Source organism: Procambarus clarkii, chromosome 13 (assembly GCF_040958095.1).
Source record: "Procambarus clarkii isolate CNS0578487 chromosome 13, FALCON_Pclarkii_2.0, whole genome shotgun sequence".
NCBI lineage: Eukaryota > Metazoa > Arthropoda > Malacostraca > Decapoda > Cambaridae > Procambarus > Procambarus clarkii.
Genome location: NC_091162.1, coordinates 27849027 through 27872142, shown reverse-complemented (window position 1 = coordinate 27872142; position 23116 = coordinate 27849027). Strand labels below are relative to the sequence as shown.

The following is a 23116-nucleotide window of genomic DNA, read 5'->3' as shown; positions in this document are numbered from 1 at the left end:
GGCGTCGCTGGTGGCTGCCAGGGTGTCACTGGTGGCTGCCAGGGTGTCACTGGTGGCTGCCAGGGCGTCACTGGTGGCTGCCAGGGTGTCGTTGGTGGCTGCCAGGGCGTCGCTGGTGGCTGCCAGGGTGTCACTGGTGGCTGCCAGGGCGTCGCTGGTGGCTGCCAGGGCGTCACTGGTGGCTGCCAGGGCGTCACTGGTGGCTGCCAGGGTGTCACTGGTGGCTGCCAGGGTGTCACTGGTGGCTGCCAGGGCGTCACTGGTGGCTGCCAGGGTGTCACTGGTGGCTGCCAGGGCATCGCTGGTGGCTGCCAGGGTGTCACTGGTGGCTGCCAGGGCGTCGCTGGTGGCTGCCAGGGCGTCACTGGTGGCTGCCAGGGTGTCACTGGTGGCTGCCAGGGTGTCACTGGTGGCTGCCAGGGTGTCACTGGTGGCTGTCAGGGTGTCACTGGTGGCTGCCAGGTTGTCACTGGTGGCTGCCAGGGTGTCACTGGTGGCTGCCAGGGCGTCACTGGTGGCTGCCAGGGTGTCACTGGTGGCTGTCAGGGCGTCACTGGTGGCTGCCAGGGTGTCACTGGTGGCTGCCAGGGCGTCACTGGTGGCTGCCAGGGCGTCACTGGTGGCTGCCAGGGCGTCACTGGTGGCTGCCAGGGCGTCACTGGTGGCTGTCAGGGTGTCACTGGTGGCTGCCAGGGCGTCACTGGTGGCTGCCAGGGTGTCACTGGTGGCTGCCAGGGCGTCACTGGTGGCTGCCAGGGTGTCACTGGTGGCTGCCAGGGTGTCACTGGTGGCTGCCAGGGCGTCACTGGTGGCTGCCAGGGTGTCGTTGGTGGCTGCCAGGGCGTCACTGGTGGCTGCCAGGGCGTCACTGGTGGCTGCCAGGGTGTCACTGGTGGCTGCCAGGGTGTCACTGGTGGCTGCCAGGGTGTCACTGGTGGCTGCAAGGGCGTCACTGGTGGCTGCCAGGGTGTCACTGGTGGCTGCCAGGGCGTCACTGGTGGCTACCAGGGTGTCACTGCTGGCTGCCAGGGCGTCACTGGTGGCTGCCAGGGTGTCACTGCTGGCTGCCAGGGTGTCACTGGTGGCTGCCAGGGCGTCGCTGGTGGCTGCCAGGGTGTCACTGGTGGCTGCCAGGGCGTCGCTGGTGGCTGCCAGGGTGTCACTGGTGGCTGCCAGGGCGTCGCTGGTGGCTGCCAGGGCGTCACTGGTGGCTGCCAGGGCGTCACTGGTGGCTGCCAGGGTGTCACTGGTGGCTGCCAGGGTGTCACTGGTGGCTGCCAGGGCGTCACTGGTGGCTGCCAGGGTGTCACTGGTGGCTGCCAGGGCATCGCTGGTGGCTGCCAGGGTGTCACTGGTGGCTGCCAGGGCGTCGCTGGTGGCTGCCAGGGCGTCACTGGTGGCTGCCAGGGTGTCACTGGTGGCTGCCAGGGTGTCACTGGTGGCTGCCAGGGTGTCACTGGTGGCTGCAAGGGCGTCACTGGTGGCTGCCAGGGTGTCACTGGTGGCTGCCAGGGCGTCGCTGGTGGCTGCCAGGGTGTCACTGGTGGCTGCCAGGGCGTCGCTGGTAGCTGCCAGGGTGTCACTGGTGGCTGCCAGGGTGTCACTGGAGGCTGCCAGGGTGTCACTGGTGGCTGCCAGGGTGTCACTGGTGGCTGCCAGGGCGTCACTGGTGGCTGCCAGGGCGTCACTGGTGGCTGCCAGGGTGTCACTGGTGGCTGCCAGGGTGTCACTGGTGGCTGCCAGGGCGTCGCTGGTGGCTGCCAGGGCGTCACTGGTGGCTGCCAGGGTATCACTGGTGGCTGCCAGGGTGTCACTGGTGGCTGCCAGGGTGTCACTGGTGGCTGCCAGGGCGTCACTGGTGGCTGCCATGGTGTCACTGGTGGCTGCCAGGGTGTCACTGGTGGCTGCCAGGGAGTCGCTGGTGGCTGCGAGGGTGTCGCTGGTGGCTGCCAGGGTGTCGCTGGTGGCTGCCAGGGCGTCGCTGGTGGCTGCCAGGGTGTCGCTGGTGGCTGCCAGGGTGTCACTGGTGGCTGCCAGGGTGTCGTTGGTGGCTGCCAGTGTGTCACTGGTGGCTGCCAGGGTGTCGTTGGTTGCTGCCAGGGTGTCGTTGGTGGCTGCCAGGGCGTCACTGGTGGCTGCCAGGGTGTCACTGGTGGCTGCCAGGGTGTAACTGGTGGCTGCCAGGGCGTCGCTGGTGGCTGCCAGGGCGTCACTGGTGGCTGCCAGGGTATCACTGATGGCTGGCAGGGTGTCACTGGTGGCTGCCAGGGTGTCACTGGTGGCTGCCAGGGCGTCACTGGTGGCTGCCAGGGTGTCACTGGTGGCTGCCAGGGTGTCACTGGTGGCTGCCAGGGAGTCGCTGGTGGCTGCGAGGGTGTCGCTGGTGGCTGCCAGGGTGTCGCTGGTGGCTGCCAGGGTGTCACTGGTGGCTGCCAGGGTGTCACTGGTGGCTGCCAGGGTGTCGCTGGTGGCTGCCAGGGCGTCACAGGCTCCTCAACACGGTACTGATGGCGGTTGTTCCCCAGGACCCTTGACAGCTTCACACCCCGGGTCTGTACGACCCTTGACCGCCAGCTGGGAGGTTGGAAATTCCATTGTTTCAGCACACTAGGTATGTGTCACATAGGTGTTGATGCCATGCTGGGACCGTCACCATCACCCCAGGTGCACACACACACACACACACGACTGGTGATGCTGGGACCCTCACCATCACCCCAGGTGCACACACACACACACACGACTGGTGATACTGGGACCCTCACCATCACCCCAGGTGCACACACACACACACACACGACTGGTGATGCTGGGACTGTCACCAGCACCCCAGGTGTACACACACACACACACGACTGGTGATACTGGGACCCTCACCATCACCCCAGGTGCACACACACACACACACGACTGGTGATGCTGGGACTGTCACCATCACCCCAGGTGTACACACACACACACACACGACTGGTGATACTGGGACCCTCACCATCACCCCAGGTGCACACACACACACACACGACTGGTGATACTGGGACCCTCACCATCACCCCAGGTGCACACACACACACACACGACTGGTGATGCTGGGATCCTCACCATCACCCCAGGTGTACACACACACACACACGACTGGTGATACTGGGACCCTCACCATCACCCCAGGTGCACACACACACACACACGACTGGTGATGCTGGGACCCTCACCATCACCCCAGGTGCACACACACACACACACACGACTGGTGATGCTGGGACCCTCACCATCACCCCAGGTGCACACACACACACACACATGACTGGTGATGCTGGGACCGTCACCATCACCCCAGGTGCACACACACACACACACACACGACTGGTGATGCTGGGACCCTCACCAGCACCCCAGGTGCACACACACACACATGACTGGTGATGCTGGGACCCTCACCATCACCCCAGGTGCACACACACACACACACACACATGACTGGTGATGCTGGGACCGTCACCAGCACCCCAGGTGCACACACACACACACACGACTGGTGATGCTGGGACCCTCACCAGCACCCCAGGTGCACACACACACACATGACTGGTGATGCTGGGACCCTTACCAGCACCCCAGGTGCACACACACACACATGACTGCTGATGCTGGGACCGTCACCATCACCCCAGGTGCACACACACACACACACACACGACTGGTGATGCTGGGACCCTCACCAGCACCCCAGGTGCACACACACACACACACACATGACTGGTGATGCTGGGACCGTCACCAGCACCCCAGGTGCACACACACACACACACACATGACTGGTGATGCTGGGACCCTCACCATCACCCCAGGTGTACACACACACACACACGACTGGTGATGCTGGGACCGTCACCAGCACCCCAGTTGCACACACACACACACACACATGACTGGTGATGCTGGGACCGTCACCAGCACCCCAGGTGCACACACACACACACAGACACACACACATGACTGGTGATGCTGGGACCCTCACCAGCACCCCAGGTGCACACACACACACACGACTGGTGATGCTGGGACCCTCACCAGCACCCCAGGTGCACACACACACATGACTGGTGATGCTGGGACTGTCACCAGCACCCCAGGTGCACACACACACACATGACTGGTGATGCTGGGACCGTCACCAGCACCCCAGGTGCACACACACACACACATGACTGGTGATGCTGGGACCCTCACCAGCACCCCAGGTGCACACACACACACACACGACTGGTGATGCTGGGACTGTCACCAGCACCCCAGGTGTACACACACACACACACGACTGGTGATACTGGGACCCTCACCATCACCCCAGGTGCACACACACACACACACGACTGGTGATGCTGGGACCCTCACCATCACCCCAGGTGCACACACACACACACACACGACTGGTGATGCTGGGACTGTCACCAGCACCCCAGGTGCACACACACACACATGACTGGTGATGCTGGGACCCTCACCATCACCCCAGGTGCACACAGACACACACGACTGGTGATACTGGGACCCTCACCATCACCCCAGGTGCACACACACACACACACGACTGGTGATGCTGGGACCCTCACCATCACCCCAGGTGTACACACACACACACACGACTGGTGATACTGGGACCCTAACCATCACCCCAGGTGCACACACACACACACACGACTGGTGATGCTGGGACCCTCACCATCACCCCAGGTGCACACACACACACATGACTGGTGATGCTGGGACCGTCACCATCACCCCAGGTGCACACACACACACACACACACACGACTGGTGATGCTGGGACCCTCACCAGCACCCCAGGTGCACACACACACACATGACTGGTGATGCTGGGACCCTCACCATCACCCCAGGTGCACACACACACACACACACACATGACTGGTGATGCTGGGACCGTCACCAGCACCCCAGGTGCACACACACACACACACGACTGGTGATGCTGGGACCCTCACCAGCACCCCAGGTGCACACACACACACATGACTGGTGATGCTGGGACCCTCACCAGCACCCCAGGTGCACACACACACACATGACTGGTGATGCTGGGACCCTCACCAGCACCCCAGGTGCACACACACACACATGACTGGTGATGCTGGGACCCTCACCAGCACCCCAGGTGCACACACACACACATGACTGGTGATGCTGGGACCGTCACCATCACCCCAGGTGCACACACACACACACACACACGACTGGTGATGCTGGGACCCTCACCAGCACCCCAGGTGCACACACACACATGACTGGTGATGCTGGGACCGTCACCAGCACCCTAGGTGCACACACACACACACACACACATGACTGGTGATGCTGGGACCCTCACCATCACCCCAGGTGCACACACACACACACGACTGGTGATGCTGGGACCGTCACCAGCACCCCAGTTGCACACACACACACACACACATGACTGGTGATGCTGGGACCGTCACCAGCACCCCAGGTGCACACACACACACACACACACACACACACACATGACTGGTGATGCTGGGACCCTCACCAGCACCCCAGGTGCACACACACACACACGACTGGTGATGCTGGGACCCTCACCAGCACCCCAGGTGCACACACACACATGACTGGTGATGCTGGGACTGTCACCAGCACCCCAGGTGCACACACACACACATGACTGGTGATGCTGGGACCGTCACCAGCACCCCAGGTGCACACACACACATGACTGGTGATGCTGGGACCCTCACCAGCACCCCAGGTGCACACACACACACACACACACACACGACTGGTGATGCTAGGACCCTCACCATCACCCCAGGTGCACACACACACACACACGACTGGTGATGCTGGGACTGTCACCAGCACCCCAGGTGCACACACACACACATGACTGGTGATGCTGGGACCCTCACCATCACCCCAGGTGCACACACACGACTCTGTGATGCTGGGACTGTCACCAGCACCCCAGGTGCACACACACACACATGACTGGTGATGCTGGGACCCTCACCATCACCCCAGGTGCACACACACACACATGACTGGTGATGCTGGGACCCTCACCATCACCCCAGGTGCACACACACACACACGACTGGTGATGCTGGGACCGTCACCAGCACCCCAGGTGCACACACACACACATGACTGGTGATGTTGGGACTGTCACCAGCACCCCAGGTGCACACACACACATGACTGGTGATGCTGGGACCGTCACCAGCACCCCAGGTGCACACACACACACGACTGGTGATGCTGGGACCGTCACCAGCACCCCAGGTGCACACACACACACACATGACTGGTGATGCTGGGACCCTCACCAGCACCCCAGGTGCACACACACACATGACTGGTGATGCTGGGACCCTCACCAGCACCCCAGGTGCACACACACACACACACACATGACTGGTGAAAGATACCACTGTGAGCAGAGAGCAACAACCCAGTGAATCTTGTCCTGCAGGTGTAGGAAGGTTTGGTTGGAAGCCGTGTAGATGCGGGTGTGGAGGCGGGTGTGGAGGATGGTGTGAGGCGGGTAGAGGGAGAGGGAAGGGGGATAGAGATGGAGGTGAAGGTGGACACCATCCACCATACTCCGCACACTGGTCAGTGTTAGTGATGTACTCACACAACATAAGTGTCAGCACATTGCACTCGTCGCACAGAGGCACATAGAGGCGCTCTTATCAGTTATGGTCGTGGCCAGTGATGGCAGCCGCCCTCCAGGCGCTGCCCTTCATCCCGTTGTGACCGACCTGCCAGGATAATTACCTGGGATATGATGGGTCAGCCTCACTACACTGGCCGGTCAGCCTCACTACACTGGCCGGTCAGACACACTGAAGTGAATCACCACAATCCGGTTGTTAGAGAAGGGTAACTAGCCAGCCCTGCTGGATAAGTTAGAGCCAGTAGCAGCTGTAAGAGTTCCTGGCTCCGGGGGGACGTGGAGGACGCCAGTAGCAGCTGTAAGAGTTCCTGGCTCCGGGGGGACGTGGAGGACGCCAGTAGCAGCTGTAAGAGTTCCTGGCTCCGGGGGGACGTGGAGGACGCCAGTAGCAGCTGTAAGAGTTCCTGGCTCCGGGGGGACGTGGAGGACGCCAGTAGCAGCTGTAAGAGTTCCTGGCTCCGGGGGGACGTGGAGGACGCCAGTAGCAGCTGTAAGAGTTCCTGGCTCCGGGGGGACGTGGAGGACGCCAGTAGCAGCTGTAAGAGTTCCTGGCTCCGGGGGGACGTGGAGGACGCCAGTAGCAGCTGTAAGAGTTCCTGGCTCCGGGGGGACGTGGAGGACGCCTTGACCACGTCACTTGTACCGGACCTCCAGCACAGACTACACCAGCACCGTCCTCACCAGCAACACTCTGCCTCTCCACACCGGCTGATGAGGACAGTGTTCAGAGCAGGATGAGGGACAGGGATGGTGCCTAACCACTGGGATGGTCAGGGGTTGAACGTCGACCTGCACCTGGGGAGGAAGTACGAGTGAACATTTCCTTCCTTCTTCATAAATGGAAAAACCCAACGCTCGAGCAACTTCTTAATTGTACAAACGAAAACCCGACGTGAAAAAGTGGAGCGATAATGTGGAGTGTTGACTGTGAATACACACAGAAGAGCTCCCCCCCCCCTGGCTCACCTGGTGTCTCTCTCTCTCTCTCTCTCTCTTAGAGAGGCCTATGAGTTAACAACCAGCACCATAAACACCACCGTGTTAACAACCAGCACCATAAACAACACCGTGTTAACAACCAGCACCATAAACACCACCGTGTTAACAACCAGCACCATAAACAACACCGTGTTAATAACCAGCACCATAAACACCACTGTGTTAACAACCAGCACCATAAACAACACCGTGTTAACAACCAACACCATAAACAACGCCGTGTTAACAACCAGCACCATAAACACCACTGTGTTAACAACCAGCACCATAAACAACACCATGTTAACAACCAGCACCATAAACACCACCGTGTTAACAACCAGCACCATAAACAACACCGTGTTAACAACCAGCACCATAAACACCACCGTGTTAACAACCAGCACCATAAACAACACCATTAACAACCAGCACCATAAACACCACCGTGTTAACAACCAGCACCATAAACAACACCATTAACAACCAGCACCATAAACAACACCATTAACAACCAGCACCATAAACAACACCGTGTTAACAACCAGCACCATAAACAACACCATTAACAACCAGCACCATAAACAACACCATGTTAACAACCAGCACCATAAACAACACCATGTTAACAACCAGCACCATAAACAACACCATTAACAACCAGCACCATAAACAACACCATGTTAACAACCAGCACCATAAACAACACCGTGTTAACAACCAGCACCATAAACAACACCGTGTTAACAACCAGCACCATAAACAACACCGTGTTAACAACCAGCACCATAAACAACACCATTAACAACCAGCACCATAAACAACACCATTAACAACCAGCACCATAAACAACACCATTAACAACCAGCACCATAAACAACACCATTAACAACCAGCACCATAAACACCACCGTGTTAACAACCAGCACCATAAACAACACCATGTTAACAACCAGCACCATAAACACCACCGTGTTAACAACCAGCACCATAAACAACACCGTGTTAACAACCAGCACCATAAACACCACCGTGTTAACAACCAGCACCATAAACTCCACCGTGTTAACAACCAGCATCATAAACAACACCGTGTTAACAACCAGCACCATAAACAACACCATTAACAACCAGCACCATAAACACCACCGTGTTAACAACCAGCACCATAAACAACACCATTAACAACCAGCACCATAAACTCCACCGTGTTAACAACCAGCATCATAAACACCACCGTGTTAACAACCAGCACCATAAACAACACCATTAACAACCAGCACCATAAACACCACCGTGTTAACAACCAGCACCATAAACACCACCGTGTTAACAACCAGCACCATAAACACCACCGTGTTAACAACCAGCACCATAAACAACACCGTGTTAACAACCAGCACCATAAACACCACCGTGTTAACAACCAGCACCATAAACAACACCATTAACAACCAGCACCATAAACAACACCGTGTTAACAACCAGCACCATAAACACCACCGTGTTAACAACCAGCACCATAAACACCACCGTGTTAACAACCAGCACCATAAACAACACCATTAACAACCAGCACCATAAACACCACCGTGTTAACAACCAGCACCATAAACAACACCATTAACAACCAGCACCATAAACACCACCGTGTTAACAACCAGCACCATAAACAACACCATTAACAACCAGCACCATAAACAACACCGTGTTAACAACCAGCACCATAAACACCACCGTGTTAACAACCAGCACCATAAACAACACCGTGTTAACAACCAGCACCATAAACAACACCGTGTTAACAACCAGCACCATAAACAACACCGTGTTAACAACCAGCACCATAAACAACACCGTGTTAACAACCAGCACCATAAACAACACCATTAACAACCAGCACCATAAACACCACCGTGTTAACAACCAGCACCATAAACACCACCGTGTTAACAACCAGCACCATAAACAACACCGTGTTAACAACCAGCACCATAAACAACACCATTAACAACCAGCACCATAAACAACACCATTAACAACCAGCACCATAAACACCACCATGTTAACAACCAGCACCATAAACAACACCATTAACAACCAGCACCATAAACACCACCATGTTAACAACCAGCACCATAAACACCACCATGTTAACAACCAGCACCATAAACACCACCGTGTTAACAACCAGCACCATAAACACCACCGTGTTAACAACCAGCACCATAAACAACACCGTGTTAACAACCAGCACCATAAACAACACCATTAACAACCAGCACCATAAACAACACCATTAACAACCAGCACCATAAACACCACCATGTTAACAACCAGCACCATAAACAACACCATTAACAACCAGCACCATAAACATCACCATTAACAACCAGCACCATAAACAACACCGTGTTAACAACCAGCACCATAAACAACACCGTGTTAACAACCAGCACCATAAACAACACCGTGTTAACAACCAGCACCATAAACACCACCGTGTTAACAACCAGCACCATAAACAACACCATGTTAACAACCAGCATCATAAACAACACCGTGTTAACAACCAGCACCATAAACACCACCGTGTTAACAACCAGCACCACAAACAACACCGTGTTAACAACCAGCACCATAAACAACACCGTGTTAACAACCAGCACCATAAACACCACCGTGTTAACAGCCAGCACCATAAACAACACCGTGTTAACAACCAGCACCATAAACACCACCGTGTTAACAACCAGCACCATAAACAACACCGTGTTAACAACCAGCACCATAAACAACACCATTAACAACCAGCACCATAAACACCACCGTGTTAACAACCAGCACCATAAACACCACCGTGTTAACAACCAGCACCATAAACACCACCGTGTTAACAACCAGCACCATAAACTCCACCGTGTTAACAACCAGCACCATAAACAACACCATTAACAACCAGCACCATAAACAACACCGTGTTAACAACCAGCACCATAAACAACACCATTAACAACCAGCACCATAAACAACACCATTAACAACCAGCACCATAAACAACACCATTAACAACCAGCACCATAAACACCACCGTGTTAACAACCAGCACCATAAACAACACCATGTTAACAACCAGCACCATAAACACCACCGTGTTAACAACCAGCACCATAAACAACACCATTAACAACCAGCACCATAAACAACACCGTGTTAACAACCAGCACCATAAACAACACCGTGTTAACAACCAGCACCATAAACAACACCATTAACAACCAGCACCATAAACAACACCATTAACAACCAGCACCATAAACAACACCATTAACAACCAGCACCATAAACACCACCGTGTTAACAACCAGCACCATAAACAACACCATGTTAACAACCAGCACCATAAACACCACCGTGTTAACAACCAGCACCATAAACAACACCATTAACAACCAGCACCATAAACAACACCGTGTTAACAACCAGCACCATAAACAACACCATGTTAACAACCAGCACCATAAACAACACCGTGTTAACAACCAGCACCATAAACAACACCGTGTTAACAACCAGCACCATAAACAACACCGTGTTAACAACCAGCACCATTAACACCACCGTGTTAACAACCAGCACCATAAACAACACCGTGTTAACAACCAGCACCATAAACAACACCATGTTAACAACCAGCACCATAAACAACACCACCGTGTTAAGAACCAGCACCATAAACACCACCGTGTTAACAACCAGCACCATAAACAACACCGTGTTAACTACCAGCACCATAAACAACACCGTGTTAACAACCAGCACCATAAACAACACCGTGTTAACAACCAGCACCATAAACACCACCGTGTTAACAACCAGCACCATAAACAACACCATGTTAACAAACAGCACCATAAACACCACCGTGTTAACAACCAGCACCATAAACACCACCGTGTTAACAACCAGCACCATAAACACCACCGTGTTAACAACCAGCACCATAAACACCACCGTGTTAACAACCAGCACCATAAACTCCACCGTGTTAACAACCAGCACCATAAACAACACCGTGTTAACAACCAGCACCATAAACAACACCGTGTTAACAACCAGCACCATAAACAACACCGTGTTAACAACCAGCACCATAAACAACACCGTGTTAACAACCAGCACCATAAACACCACCGTGTTAACAACCAGCACCATAAACACCACCGTGTTAACAACCAGCACCATAAACAACACCATTAACAACCAGCACCATAAACACCACCGTGTTAACAACCAGCACCATAAACAACACCATTAACAACCAGCACCATAAACAACACCATGTTAACAACCAGCACCATAAACACCACCGTGTTAACAACCAGCACCATAAACAACACCGTGTTAACAACCAGCATCATAAACAACACCGTGTTAACAACCAGCACCATAAACAACACCATTAACAACCAGCACCATAAACACCACCGTGTTAACAACCAGCACCATAAACAACACCATTAACAACCAGCACCATAAACACCACCGTGTTAACAACCAGCACCATAAACAACACCATTAACAACCAGCACCATAAACAACACCATTAACAACCAGCACCATAAACACCACCATGTTAACAACCAGCACCATAAACAACACCGTGTTAACAACCAGCACCATAAACAACACCATTAACAACCAGCACCATAAACAACACCATTAACAACCAGCACCATAAACACCACCATGTTAACAACCAGCACCATAAACAACACCATTAACAACCAGCACCATAAACAACACCATTAACAACCAGCACCATAAACACCACCATGTTAACAACCAGCACCATAAACAACACCGTGTTAACAACCAGCACCATAAACAACACCATTAACAACCAGCACCATAAACAACACCATTAACAACCAGCACCATAAACACCACCATGTTAACAACCAGCACCATAAACAACACCATTAACAACCAGCACCATAAACAACACCATTAACAACCAGCACCATAAACAACACCGTGGTAACAACCAGCACCATAAACAACACCGTGTTAACAACCAGCACCATAAACAACACCGTGTTAACAACCAGCACCATAAACACCACCGTGTTAACAACCAGCACCATAAACAACACCATGTTAACAACCAGCATCATAAACAACACCGTGTTAACAACCAGCACCATAAACACCACCGTGTTAACAACCAGCACCACAAACAACACCGTGTTAACAACCAGCACCATAAACAACACCGTGTTAACAACCAGCACCATAAACACCACCGTGTTAACAGCCAGCACCATAAACAACACCGTGTTAACAACCAGAACATAAGAACATAAGAACATAAGAACAAAGGTAACTGCAGAAGGCCTATTGGCCCATACGAGGCAGCTCCTATTCTATAACCACCCAATCCCACTCATATACTTGTCCAACCCGTGCTTGAAACAATCGAGGGACCCCACCTCCACAATGTTACGCGGCAATTGGTTCCACAAATCAACAACCCTGTTACTGAACCAGTATTTACCCAAGTCTTTCCTAAATCTAAACTTATCCAATTTATATGTGGGTGCTATATTAAGCTGGATTAGGGCATGGCTATACCAAAGGAAACAGAGAGTTAGTATAAATGGAATCAAGTCAGAGTGGGAAAATGTTGTAAGTGGAGTGCCTCAAGGCTCTGTCCTGGGACCTCTGTTGTTTATAATATATATAAATGATTTAGATTCAGGTTTGAGTAGCAACATTTGCAAATTTGCCGATGATACGAAAATCGGTAGGGAAATTAATTCGGAGGAGGACTCACTATCACTTCAAGTTGATCTAGATAGGGTTTTGAAATGGTCAAAGGATTGGCAGATGCAGTTTAATGCTGATAAATGTAAAGTTCTGAGGTTAGGTAATGATGATAGAGTTACAAGATACGAGCTAGATGGTGTTGTGATTGCGAAGTCGGATTGCGAAAGGGATCTGGGAGTTATGATTAGTAAGAATTTAAAACAAAAGGATCAATGCATAAATGTTCGTAATAAGGCAAATCGGACACTTGGATTTATTAATCGCAGCGTTAGTAACAAGACACCTGGTGTGGTTCTCAAGCTATATCTTGCTCTAGTTAGGCCCCATTTAGATTATGCAGTTCAGTTTTGGTCGCCATATTATAGAATGGATATAAATTCACTTGAACGTGTCCAGCGTAGGATGACTAAGTTAATTCCCCAAATTAGAAATCTTTCATATGAAGAAAGATTAACAAAGCTTAAGTTGCATTCACTGGAAAGGCGAAGAGTTAGGGGTGACATGATAGAGGTTTACAAGTGGATGAATGGACATAACCGGGGGGATATTAATAGGGTGTTGAAAGTGTCAACACAGGACAGAACACGAAACAATGGATATAAATTGGATAAGTTTAGATTTAGGAAAGACTTGGGTAAATACTGGTTCAGTAACAGGGTTGTTGATTTGTGGAACCAATTGCCGCGTAACATTGTGGAGGTGGGGTCCCTCGATTGTTTCAAGCACGGGTTGGACAAGTATATGAGTGGGATTGGGTGGTTATAGAATAGGAGCTGCCTCGTATGGGCCAATAGGCCTTCTGCAGTTACCTTTGTTCTTATGTTCTTATGTTCTTATATCCATTGTTTCGTGTTCTGTCCTGTGTTGATACTTTTAATACCCTATTAATATCCCCCCGGTTATGTCCATTCATCCACTTGTAAACCTCTATCATGTCACCCCTAACTCTTCGCCTTTCCAGTGAATGCAACTTAAGCTTTGTTAATCTTTCTTCATATGAAAGATTTCTAATTTGGGGAATTAACTTAGTCATCCTACGCTGGACACGTTCAAGTGAATTTATATCCATTCTATAATATGGCGACCAAAACTGAACTGCATAATCTAAATGGGGCCTAACTAGAGCAAGATATAGCTTGAGAACCACACCAGGTGTCTTGTTACTAACGCTGCGATTAATAAATCCAAGTGTTCGATTTGCCTTATTACAAACATTTATGCATTGATCCTTTTGTTTTAAATTCTTACTAATCATAACTCCCAGATCCCTTTCGCAATCCGACTTCGCAATCACAACACCATCTAGCTCGTATCTTGTAACTCTATCATCATTACCTAACCTCAGAACTTTACATTTATCAGCACCATAAACACCACCGTGTTAACAACCAGCACCATAAACAACACCGTGTTAACAACCAGCACCATAAACAACACCATTAACAACCAGCACCATAAACACCACCGTGTTAACAACCAGCACCATAAACACCACCGTGTTAACAACCAGCACCATAAACACCACCGTGTTAACAACCAGCACCATAAACAACACCATTAACAACCAGCACCATAAACAACACCGTGTTAACAACCAGCACCATAAACAACACCGTGTTAACAACCAGCACCATAAACAACACCATTAACAACCAGGACCATAAACAACACCATTAACAACCAGCACCATAAACAACACCATTAACAACCAGCACCATAAACACCACCGTGTTAACAACCAGCACCATAAACAACACCATGTTAACAACCAGCACCATAAACACCACCGTGTTAACAACCAGCACCATAAACAACACCATTAACAACCAGCACCATAAACAACACCGTGTTAACAACCAGCACCATAAACAACACCATGTTAACAACCAGCACCATAAACAACACCGTGTTAACAACCAGCACCATAAACAACACCGTGTTAACAACCAGCACCATAAACAACACCGTGTTAACAACCAGCACCATAAACACCACCGTGTTAACAACCAGCACCATAAACAACACCGTGTTAACAACCAGCACCATAAACAACACCGTGTTAACAACCAGCACCATAAACAACACCACCGTGTTAAGAACCAGCACCATAAACACCACCGTGTTAACAACCAGCACCATAAACAACACCGTGTTAACTACCAGCACCATAAACAACACCGTGTTAACAACCAGCACCATAAACAACACCGTGTTAACAACCAGCACCATAAACACCACCGTGTTAACAACCAGCACCATAAACAACACCATGTTAACAAACAGCACCATAAACACCACCGTGTTAACAACCAGCACCATAAACACCACCGTGTTAACAACCAGCACCATAAACACCACCGTGTTAACAACCAGCACCATAAACACCACCGTGTTAACAACCAGCACCATAAACACCACCGTGTTAACAACCAGCACCATAAACAACACCATGTTAACAACCAGCATCATAAACAACACCGTGTTAACAACCAGCACCATAAACACCACCGTGTTAACAACCAGCACCACAAACAACACCGTGTTAACAACCAGCACCATAAACAACACCGTGTTAACAACCAGCACCATAAACACCACCGTGTTAACAGCCAGCACCATAAACAACACCGTGTTAACAACCAGAACATAAGAACATAAGAACATAAGAACAAAGGTAACTGCAGAAGGCCTATTGGCCCATACGAGGCAGTTCCTATTCTATAACCACCCAATCCCACTCATATACTTGTCCAACCCGCGCTTGAAACAATCGAGGGACCCCACCTCCACAATGTTACGCGGCAATTGGTTCCACAAATCAACAACCCTGTTACTGAACCAGTATTTACCCAAGTCTTTCCTAAATCTAAACTTATCCAATTTATATCCATTGTTTCGTGTTCTGTCCTGTGTTGATACTTTTAATACCCTATTAATATCCCCCCGGTTATGTCCATTCATCCACTTGTAAACCTCTATCATGTCACCCCTAACTCTTCGCCTTTCCAGTGAATGCAACTTAAGCTTTGTTAATCTTTCTTCATATGAAAGATTTCTAATTTGGGGAATTAACTTAGTCATCCTACGCTGGACACGTTCAAGTGAATTTATATCCATTCTATAATATGGCGACCAAAACTGAACTGCATAATCTAAATGGGGCCTAACTAGAGCAAGATATAGCTTGAGAACCACACCAGGTGTCTTGTTACTAACGCTGCGATTAATAAATCCAAGTGTTCGATTTGCCTTATTACAAACATTTATGCATTGATCCTTTTGTTTTAAATTCTTACTAATCATAACTCCCAGATCCCTTTCGCAATCCGACTTCGCAATCACAACACCATCTAGCTCGTATCTTGTAACTCTATCATCATTACCTAACCTCAGAACTTTACATTTATCAGCATTAAAACCAGCACCATAAACACCACCGTGTTAACAACCAGCACCATAAACAACACCGTGTTAACAACCAGCACCATAAACAACACCATTAACAACCAGCACCATAAACACCACCGTGTTAACAACCAGCACCATAAACACCACCGTGTTAACAACCAGCACCATAAACACCACCGTGTTAACAACCAGCACCATAAACAACACCATTAACAACCAGCACCATAAACAACACCGTGTTAACAACCAGCAAAATAAACAACACCGTGTTAACAACCAGCACCATAAACAACACCATTAACAACCAGCACCATAAACAACACCATTAACAACCAGCACCATAAACAACACCATTAACAACCAGCACCATAAACACCACCGTGTTAACAACCAGCACCATAAACAACACCATGTTAACAACCAGCACCATAAACACCACCGTGTTAACAACCAGCACCATAAACAACACCATTAACAACCAGCACCATAAACAACACCGTGTTAACAACCAGCACCATAAACAACACCATGTTAACAACCAGCACCATAAACAACACCGTGTTAACAACCAGCACCATAAACAACACCGTGTTAACAACCAGCACCATAAACAACACCGTGTTAACAACCAGCACCATAAACACCACCGTGTTAACAACCAGCACCATAAACAACACCGTGTTAACAACCAGCACCATAAACAACACCGTGTTAACAACCAGCACCATAAACAACACCACCGTGTTAAGAACCAGCACCATAAACACCACCGTGTTAACAACCAGCACCATAAACAACACCGTGTTAACTACCAGCACCATAAACAACACCGTGTTAACAACCAGCACCATAAACAACACCGTGTTAACAACCAGCACCATAAACACCACCGTGTTAACAACCAGCACCATAAACAACACCATGTTAACAAACAGCACCATAAACACCACCGTGTTAACAACCAGCACCATAAACACCACCGTGTTAACAACCAGCACCATAAACACCACCGTGTTAACAACCAGCACCATAAACACCACCGTGTTAACAACCAGCACCATAAACTCCACCGTGTTAACAACCAGCACCATAAACAACACCGTGTTAACAACCAGCACCATAAACAACACCATTAACAACCAGCACCATAAACAACACCGTGTTAACAACCAGCACCATAAACACCACCGTGTTAACAACCAGCACCATAAACACCACCGTGTTAACAACCAGCACCATAAACACCACCGTGTTAACAACCAGCACCATAAACACCACCGTGTTAACAACCAGCACCATAAACAACACCGTGTTAACAACCAGCACCATAAACACCACCGTGTTAACAACCAGCACCATAAACACCACCGTGTTAACAACCAGCACCATAAACAACACCGTGTTAACAACCAGCACCATAAACAACACCATTAACAACCAGCACCATAAACACCACCGTGTTAACAACCAGCACCATAAACACCACCGTGTTAACAACCAGCACCATAAACACCACCGTGTTAACAACCAGCACCATAAACACCACCGTGTTAACAACCAGCACCATAAACAACACCATTAACAACCAGCACCATAAACAACACCATTAACAACCAGCACCATAAACACCACCGTGTTAACAACCAGCACCATAAACACCACCGTGTTAACAACCAGCACCATAAACAACACCGTGTTAACAACCAGCACCATAAACAACACCGTGTTAACAACCAGCACCATAAACAACACCATTAACAACCAGCACCATAAACAACACCGTGTTAACAACCAGCACCATAAACACCACCGTGTTAACAACCAGCACCATAAACACCACCGTGTTAACAACCAGCACCATAAACACCACCATTAACAACCAGCACCATAAACAACACCGTGTTAACAACCAGCACCATAAACAACACCGTGTTAACAACCAGCACCATAAACAACACCATGTTAACAACCAGCACCATAAACTCCACCGTGTTAACAACCAGCACCATAAACAACACCGTGTTAACAACCAGCACCATAAACAACACCGTGTTAACAACCAGCACCATAAACAACACCGTGTTAACAACCAGCACCATAAACAACACCATTAACAACCAGCACCATAAACAACACCATTAACAACCAGCACCATAAACAACACCATTAACAACCAGCACCATAAACACCACCGTGTTAACAACCAGCACCATAAACACCACCGTGTTAACAACCAGCACCATAAACAACACCGTGTTAACAACCAGCACCATAAACAACACCGTGTTAACAACCAGCACCATAAACACCACCATGTTAACAACCAGCACCATAAACAACACCATTAACAACCAGCACCATAAACAACACCATGTTAACAACCAGCACCATAAACACCACCGTGTTAACAACCAGCACCATAAACAACACCATGTTAACAACCAGCACCATAAACAACACCGTGTTAACAACCAGCACCATAAATACCACCGTGTTAACAACCAGCACCATAAACAACACCATGTTAACAACCAGCACCATAAACACCACCGTGTTAACAACCAGCACCATAAACAACACCGTGTTAACAACCAGCACCATAAACAACACCGTGTTAACAACCAGCACCATAAACAACACCGTGTTAACAACCAGCACCATAAACAACACCGTGTTAACAACCAGCACCATAAACAACACCATGTTAACAACCAGCACCATAAACACCACCGTGTTAACAACCAGCGCCATAAACACCACCGTGTTAACAACCAGCACCATAAACAACACCGTGTTAACAGCCAGCACCATAAACACCACCGTGTTAACAACCAGCACCATAAACAACACCGTGTTAACAACCAGCACCATAAACAACACCATGTTAACATCCAGCACCATAAACACCACCGTGTTAACAACCAGCACCATAAACAACACCATTAACAACCAGCACCATAAACACCACCGTGTTAACAACCAGCACCATAAACAACACCATTAACAACCAGCACCATAAACACCACCGTGTTAACAACCAGCACCATAAACAACACCGTGTTTACAACCAGCACCATAAACAACACCATTAACAACCAGCACCATAAACACCACCGTGTTAATAACCAGCACCATAAACAACACCATTAACAACCAGCACCATAAACACCACCGTGTTAACAACCAGCACCATAAACAACACTATTAACAACCAGCACCATAAACACCACCGTGTTAACAACCAGCACCATAAACAACACCATTAACAACCAGCACCATAAACACCACCGTGTTAACAACCAGCACCATAAACAACACCGTGTTTACAACCAGCACCATAAACAACACCATTAACAACCAGCACCATAAACAACACCGTGTTAACAACCAGCATCATAAACAACACCGTGTTAACAACCAGCACCATAAACACCACCGTGTTAACAACCAGCACCATAAACACCACCGTGTTAACAACCAGCACCATAAACAACACCGTGTTAACAACCAGCACCATGAACAACACCATTAACAACCAGCACCATAAACACCACCGTGTTAACAACCAGCACCATAAACAACACCGTGTTAACAACCAGCACCATGAACAACAGGTATTGGTGACCTTGTGACCGTGCCGGCATATCTCGAGAGATAGACACTCTGGTTCACTTCAAACAGTTTATTGATAAAGGTAACTGAGATAGATATGCCACTCCGAGGTCCTGAGGTCTCACCCGTGTCTGGGTTTGAGAGATAACTAGCGGCCTACTTCAGACCGGCCGGTGCCGGCTCTTTGGGAATGACGTCAGAGGCCTACTGGTCCCGGATTGGCTAGACACCAACCGACTACAATTTGACGGTTAATACTGCTCGAACACGCTACCAAGTCGACGTCCCTTGTCGATTAACTCTGGCTAGCTAGATAATACATTGATACTAAAAGGACCCTCAGAGGCATACAATAATGTCTTACATACAAAATTTCAGATTAAACATTAAAAGTTGGATTAGGTTTGCATTAATACTAACACCGCTCGGCGTGTGTACAAAAAATAAGAGTATAATTTACTCGGTGGAAAATCATGGAAACAACGGATTAATTAGAGGAAGAACATTAAGATCATATGCCTGTCTAAGTATCAAATATGAACAATGCAACTCTAAGTGTTGCATAAATCACATTTATCAACATCATGCGTTAATGACATGTGCTTCGAAAATAATAAAAGACAATTATCTGAAAGAATTACTTTTGGCATACTGTATCTACACATTATTTGGTCATGGAATGTTCTGGCTATAGTTTCTGTTGTTTTGTAGGGGATAGTGTTTTGTAGGGGATAGTGTTTTGTAGGGGATAGTGTTTTGTAGGGGATAGTGTTTTGTAGGGGATAGTGTTTTGTAGGGAATAGGAATTGGTTCCCAATACGTGACAAATTATCAACCATTACGAGCAAGTGTTTGTTCCCCTTTTCTGTTTCTGCAAAATTTGTCAACAAATCCATTGATACTCGTTCCCAAGTTGCTTTAGTTGCTGGGCACACCTGAATAGTGTTCGGTCCCATGACGTGTCCCTCGTGCTGTAAACAAGTTAAACATCTGTCAACATAATAAACAATCTCTTTAGCCATTTTGGGCCAAAAATACTTCCATCGACCTTGTTGGAGTGTAGGATCCTTCCCTGGATGTGCAGTTGCAGGAGCATCATGGTACCAAGGCAGCTGCAACAACTGACTGACAGCATCTCCTCAGTGGTGTCACTAGATTTACTACCCTACACAGTAAATTGTCTAACATTACTCTTACAATGGTACTGAGAGTTTGTGAATTTGATGAGTATCTTAGTACTTGATGATGGGTGACCGTATGGGGGTCTTATCTCTGTTCTGCCTCGACTACTGTAGCGTCTAATGCTGGGTAATTAATTTGACTCGCAGCAACGTGTCGAGAAAACGCCTCAGCTACAATAATTGTCTCTCATGGAATATAATCAAATGTGGGATTGAACTCTTGAATTGTAAGCAAATATCTAGCAAACTTTCCGACAATAATCTTTTTCTTAAACAAAGGAATTAATGGTTGGTGATCTGTAAGAACATGAACTGAGTAATTATAAATTGTATCCCAGAAATGTTTAACAGCCCAAACAACTGCTAAAGGTTCACGTTCTGTTGCACTATAAATTTTCTCTTCTTCAGATAATGTACTGCTCGCATAAGCTATTGTGTGATCTCTGTGACCTTCTGTTTGAAGTAATGCAGCACCCAAGCCTTCATCACTACCATCTGTGACCACCGTGAAAGGTTAAGACAATTCTGGGTACCTAAGGACAGGTGACGAGATCAAGGCTGCTCTGAGCTTTCTGATTGACCGTTCTTGGGCCTCTTCCCAAACAAAGGGTTCATCTTTTCTTTGCAACTTGTAAAGTGGAGCGGCTATAATAGAGAATCCACCAATAAATGAACGATAAAATCCTACAAGACCTGTGAACTGTCTCAAGGCTTCTGCGTTACGTGGCGTTGGAAAATGACGGCAGCGATATTTTTTTTATTCATTAAAGGTACTTCTAGAAGGGGTGACTGTATGACCTAGGAAATTAATCTTTTTCCTTTAAAACTGAGCACTTTGAGAGTTTTATTTTTGAATTTGCGTGTGCGAGCTTTGTAACTACTTTCTTAAGGTTCTGGAAGTGAGTCTGAACATTTTGGGACATGATTATGAGAGCATCAAGGTACTCCAGAAGAGAACTTCCTATCAATCTACGAAATAAATTCATCAAGAGCCTTGAAAAGGTTATTTTGGTTACTTAGCAACCCAAACGGCATTCTATTGAAATGAAAATGACCATTGGGAGTACTAAAGGCTGTCAACTGTTTACTTTCCTCATCAAGTAGGATTTGTCAGAAACCTGCAACAAATCTAATGTTGAGAATACCTTGTTTAGACGTACACTCTGCAACAAGTCATCTAAGACTGGCAGAGGGACACAGTCAGGTAAGGTTACTCTTTTAAACTTCCGATAACTGATTACAGGTCTCCAGGTACCAGCTCGCTTTGGTGTAAGAATCAATGGAGGGCTTCATGACGATCTACTCAACTCAGTCACATCACTCTGCAACATTTCCTCTAAGAGTCTATCAGCTTCTGCTCTCTGACACTGGGGTAGACGGTCAGCTGGTA

General features: G+C 48.7%; 1 protein-coding gene across 1 annotated transcript in view; it reads right to left on the bottom strand.

The window, feature by feature from the left end:
* The window catches only part of LOC138364425 (adventurous-gliding motility protein Z-like), a 45784-nt gene that overhangs the window by 10141 nt on the left and 12527 nt on the right, over window positions 1-23116 (bottom strand). The window contains exon 2 of the mRNA XM_069324055.1: window positions 1846-2471. Within this exon, the coding sequence (XP_069180156.1) occupies window positions 1846-2471 (626 nt within the window). The remainder of the gene's footprint in view (window positions 1-1845; window positions 2472-23116) is intronic.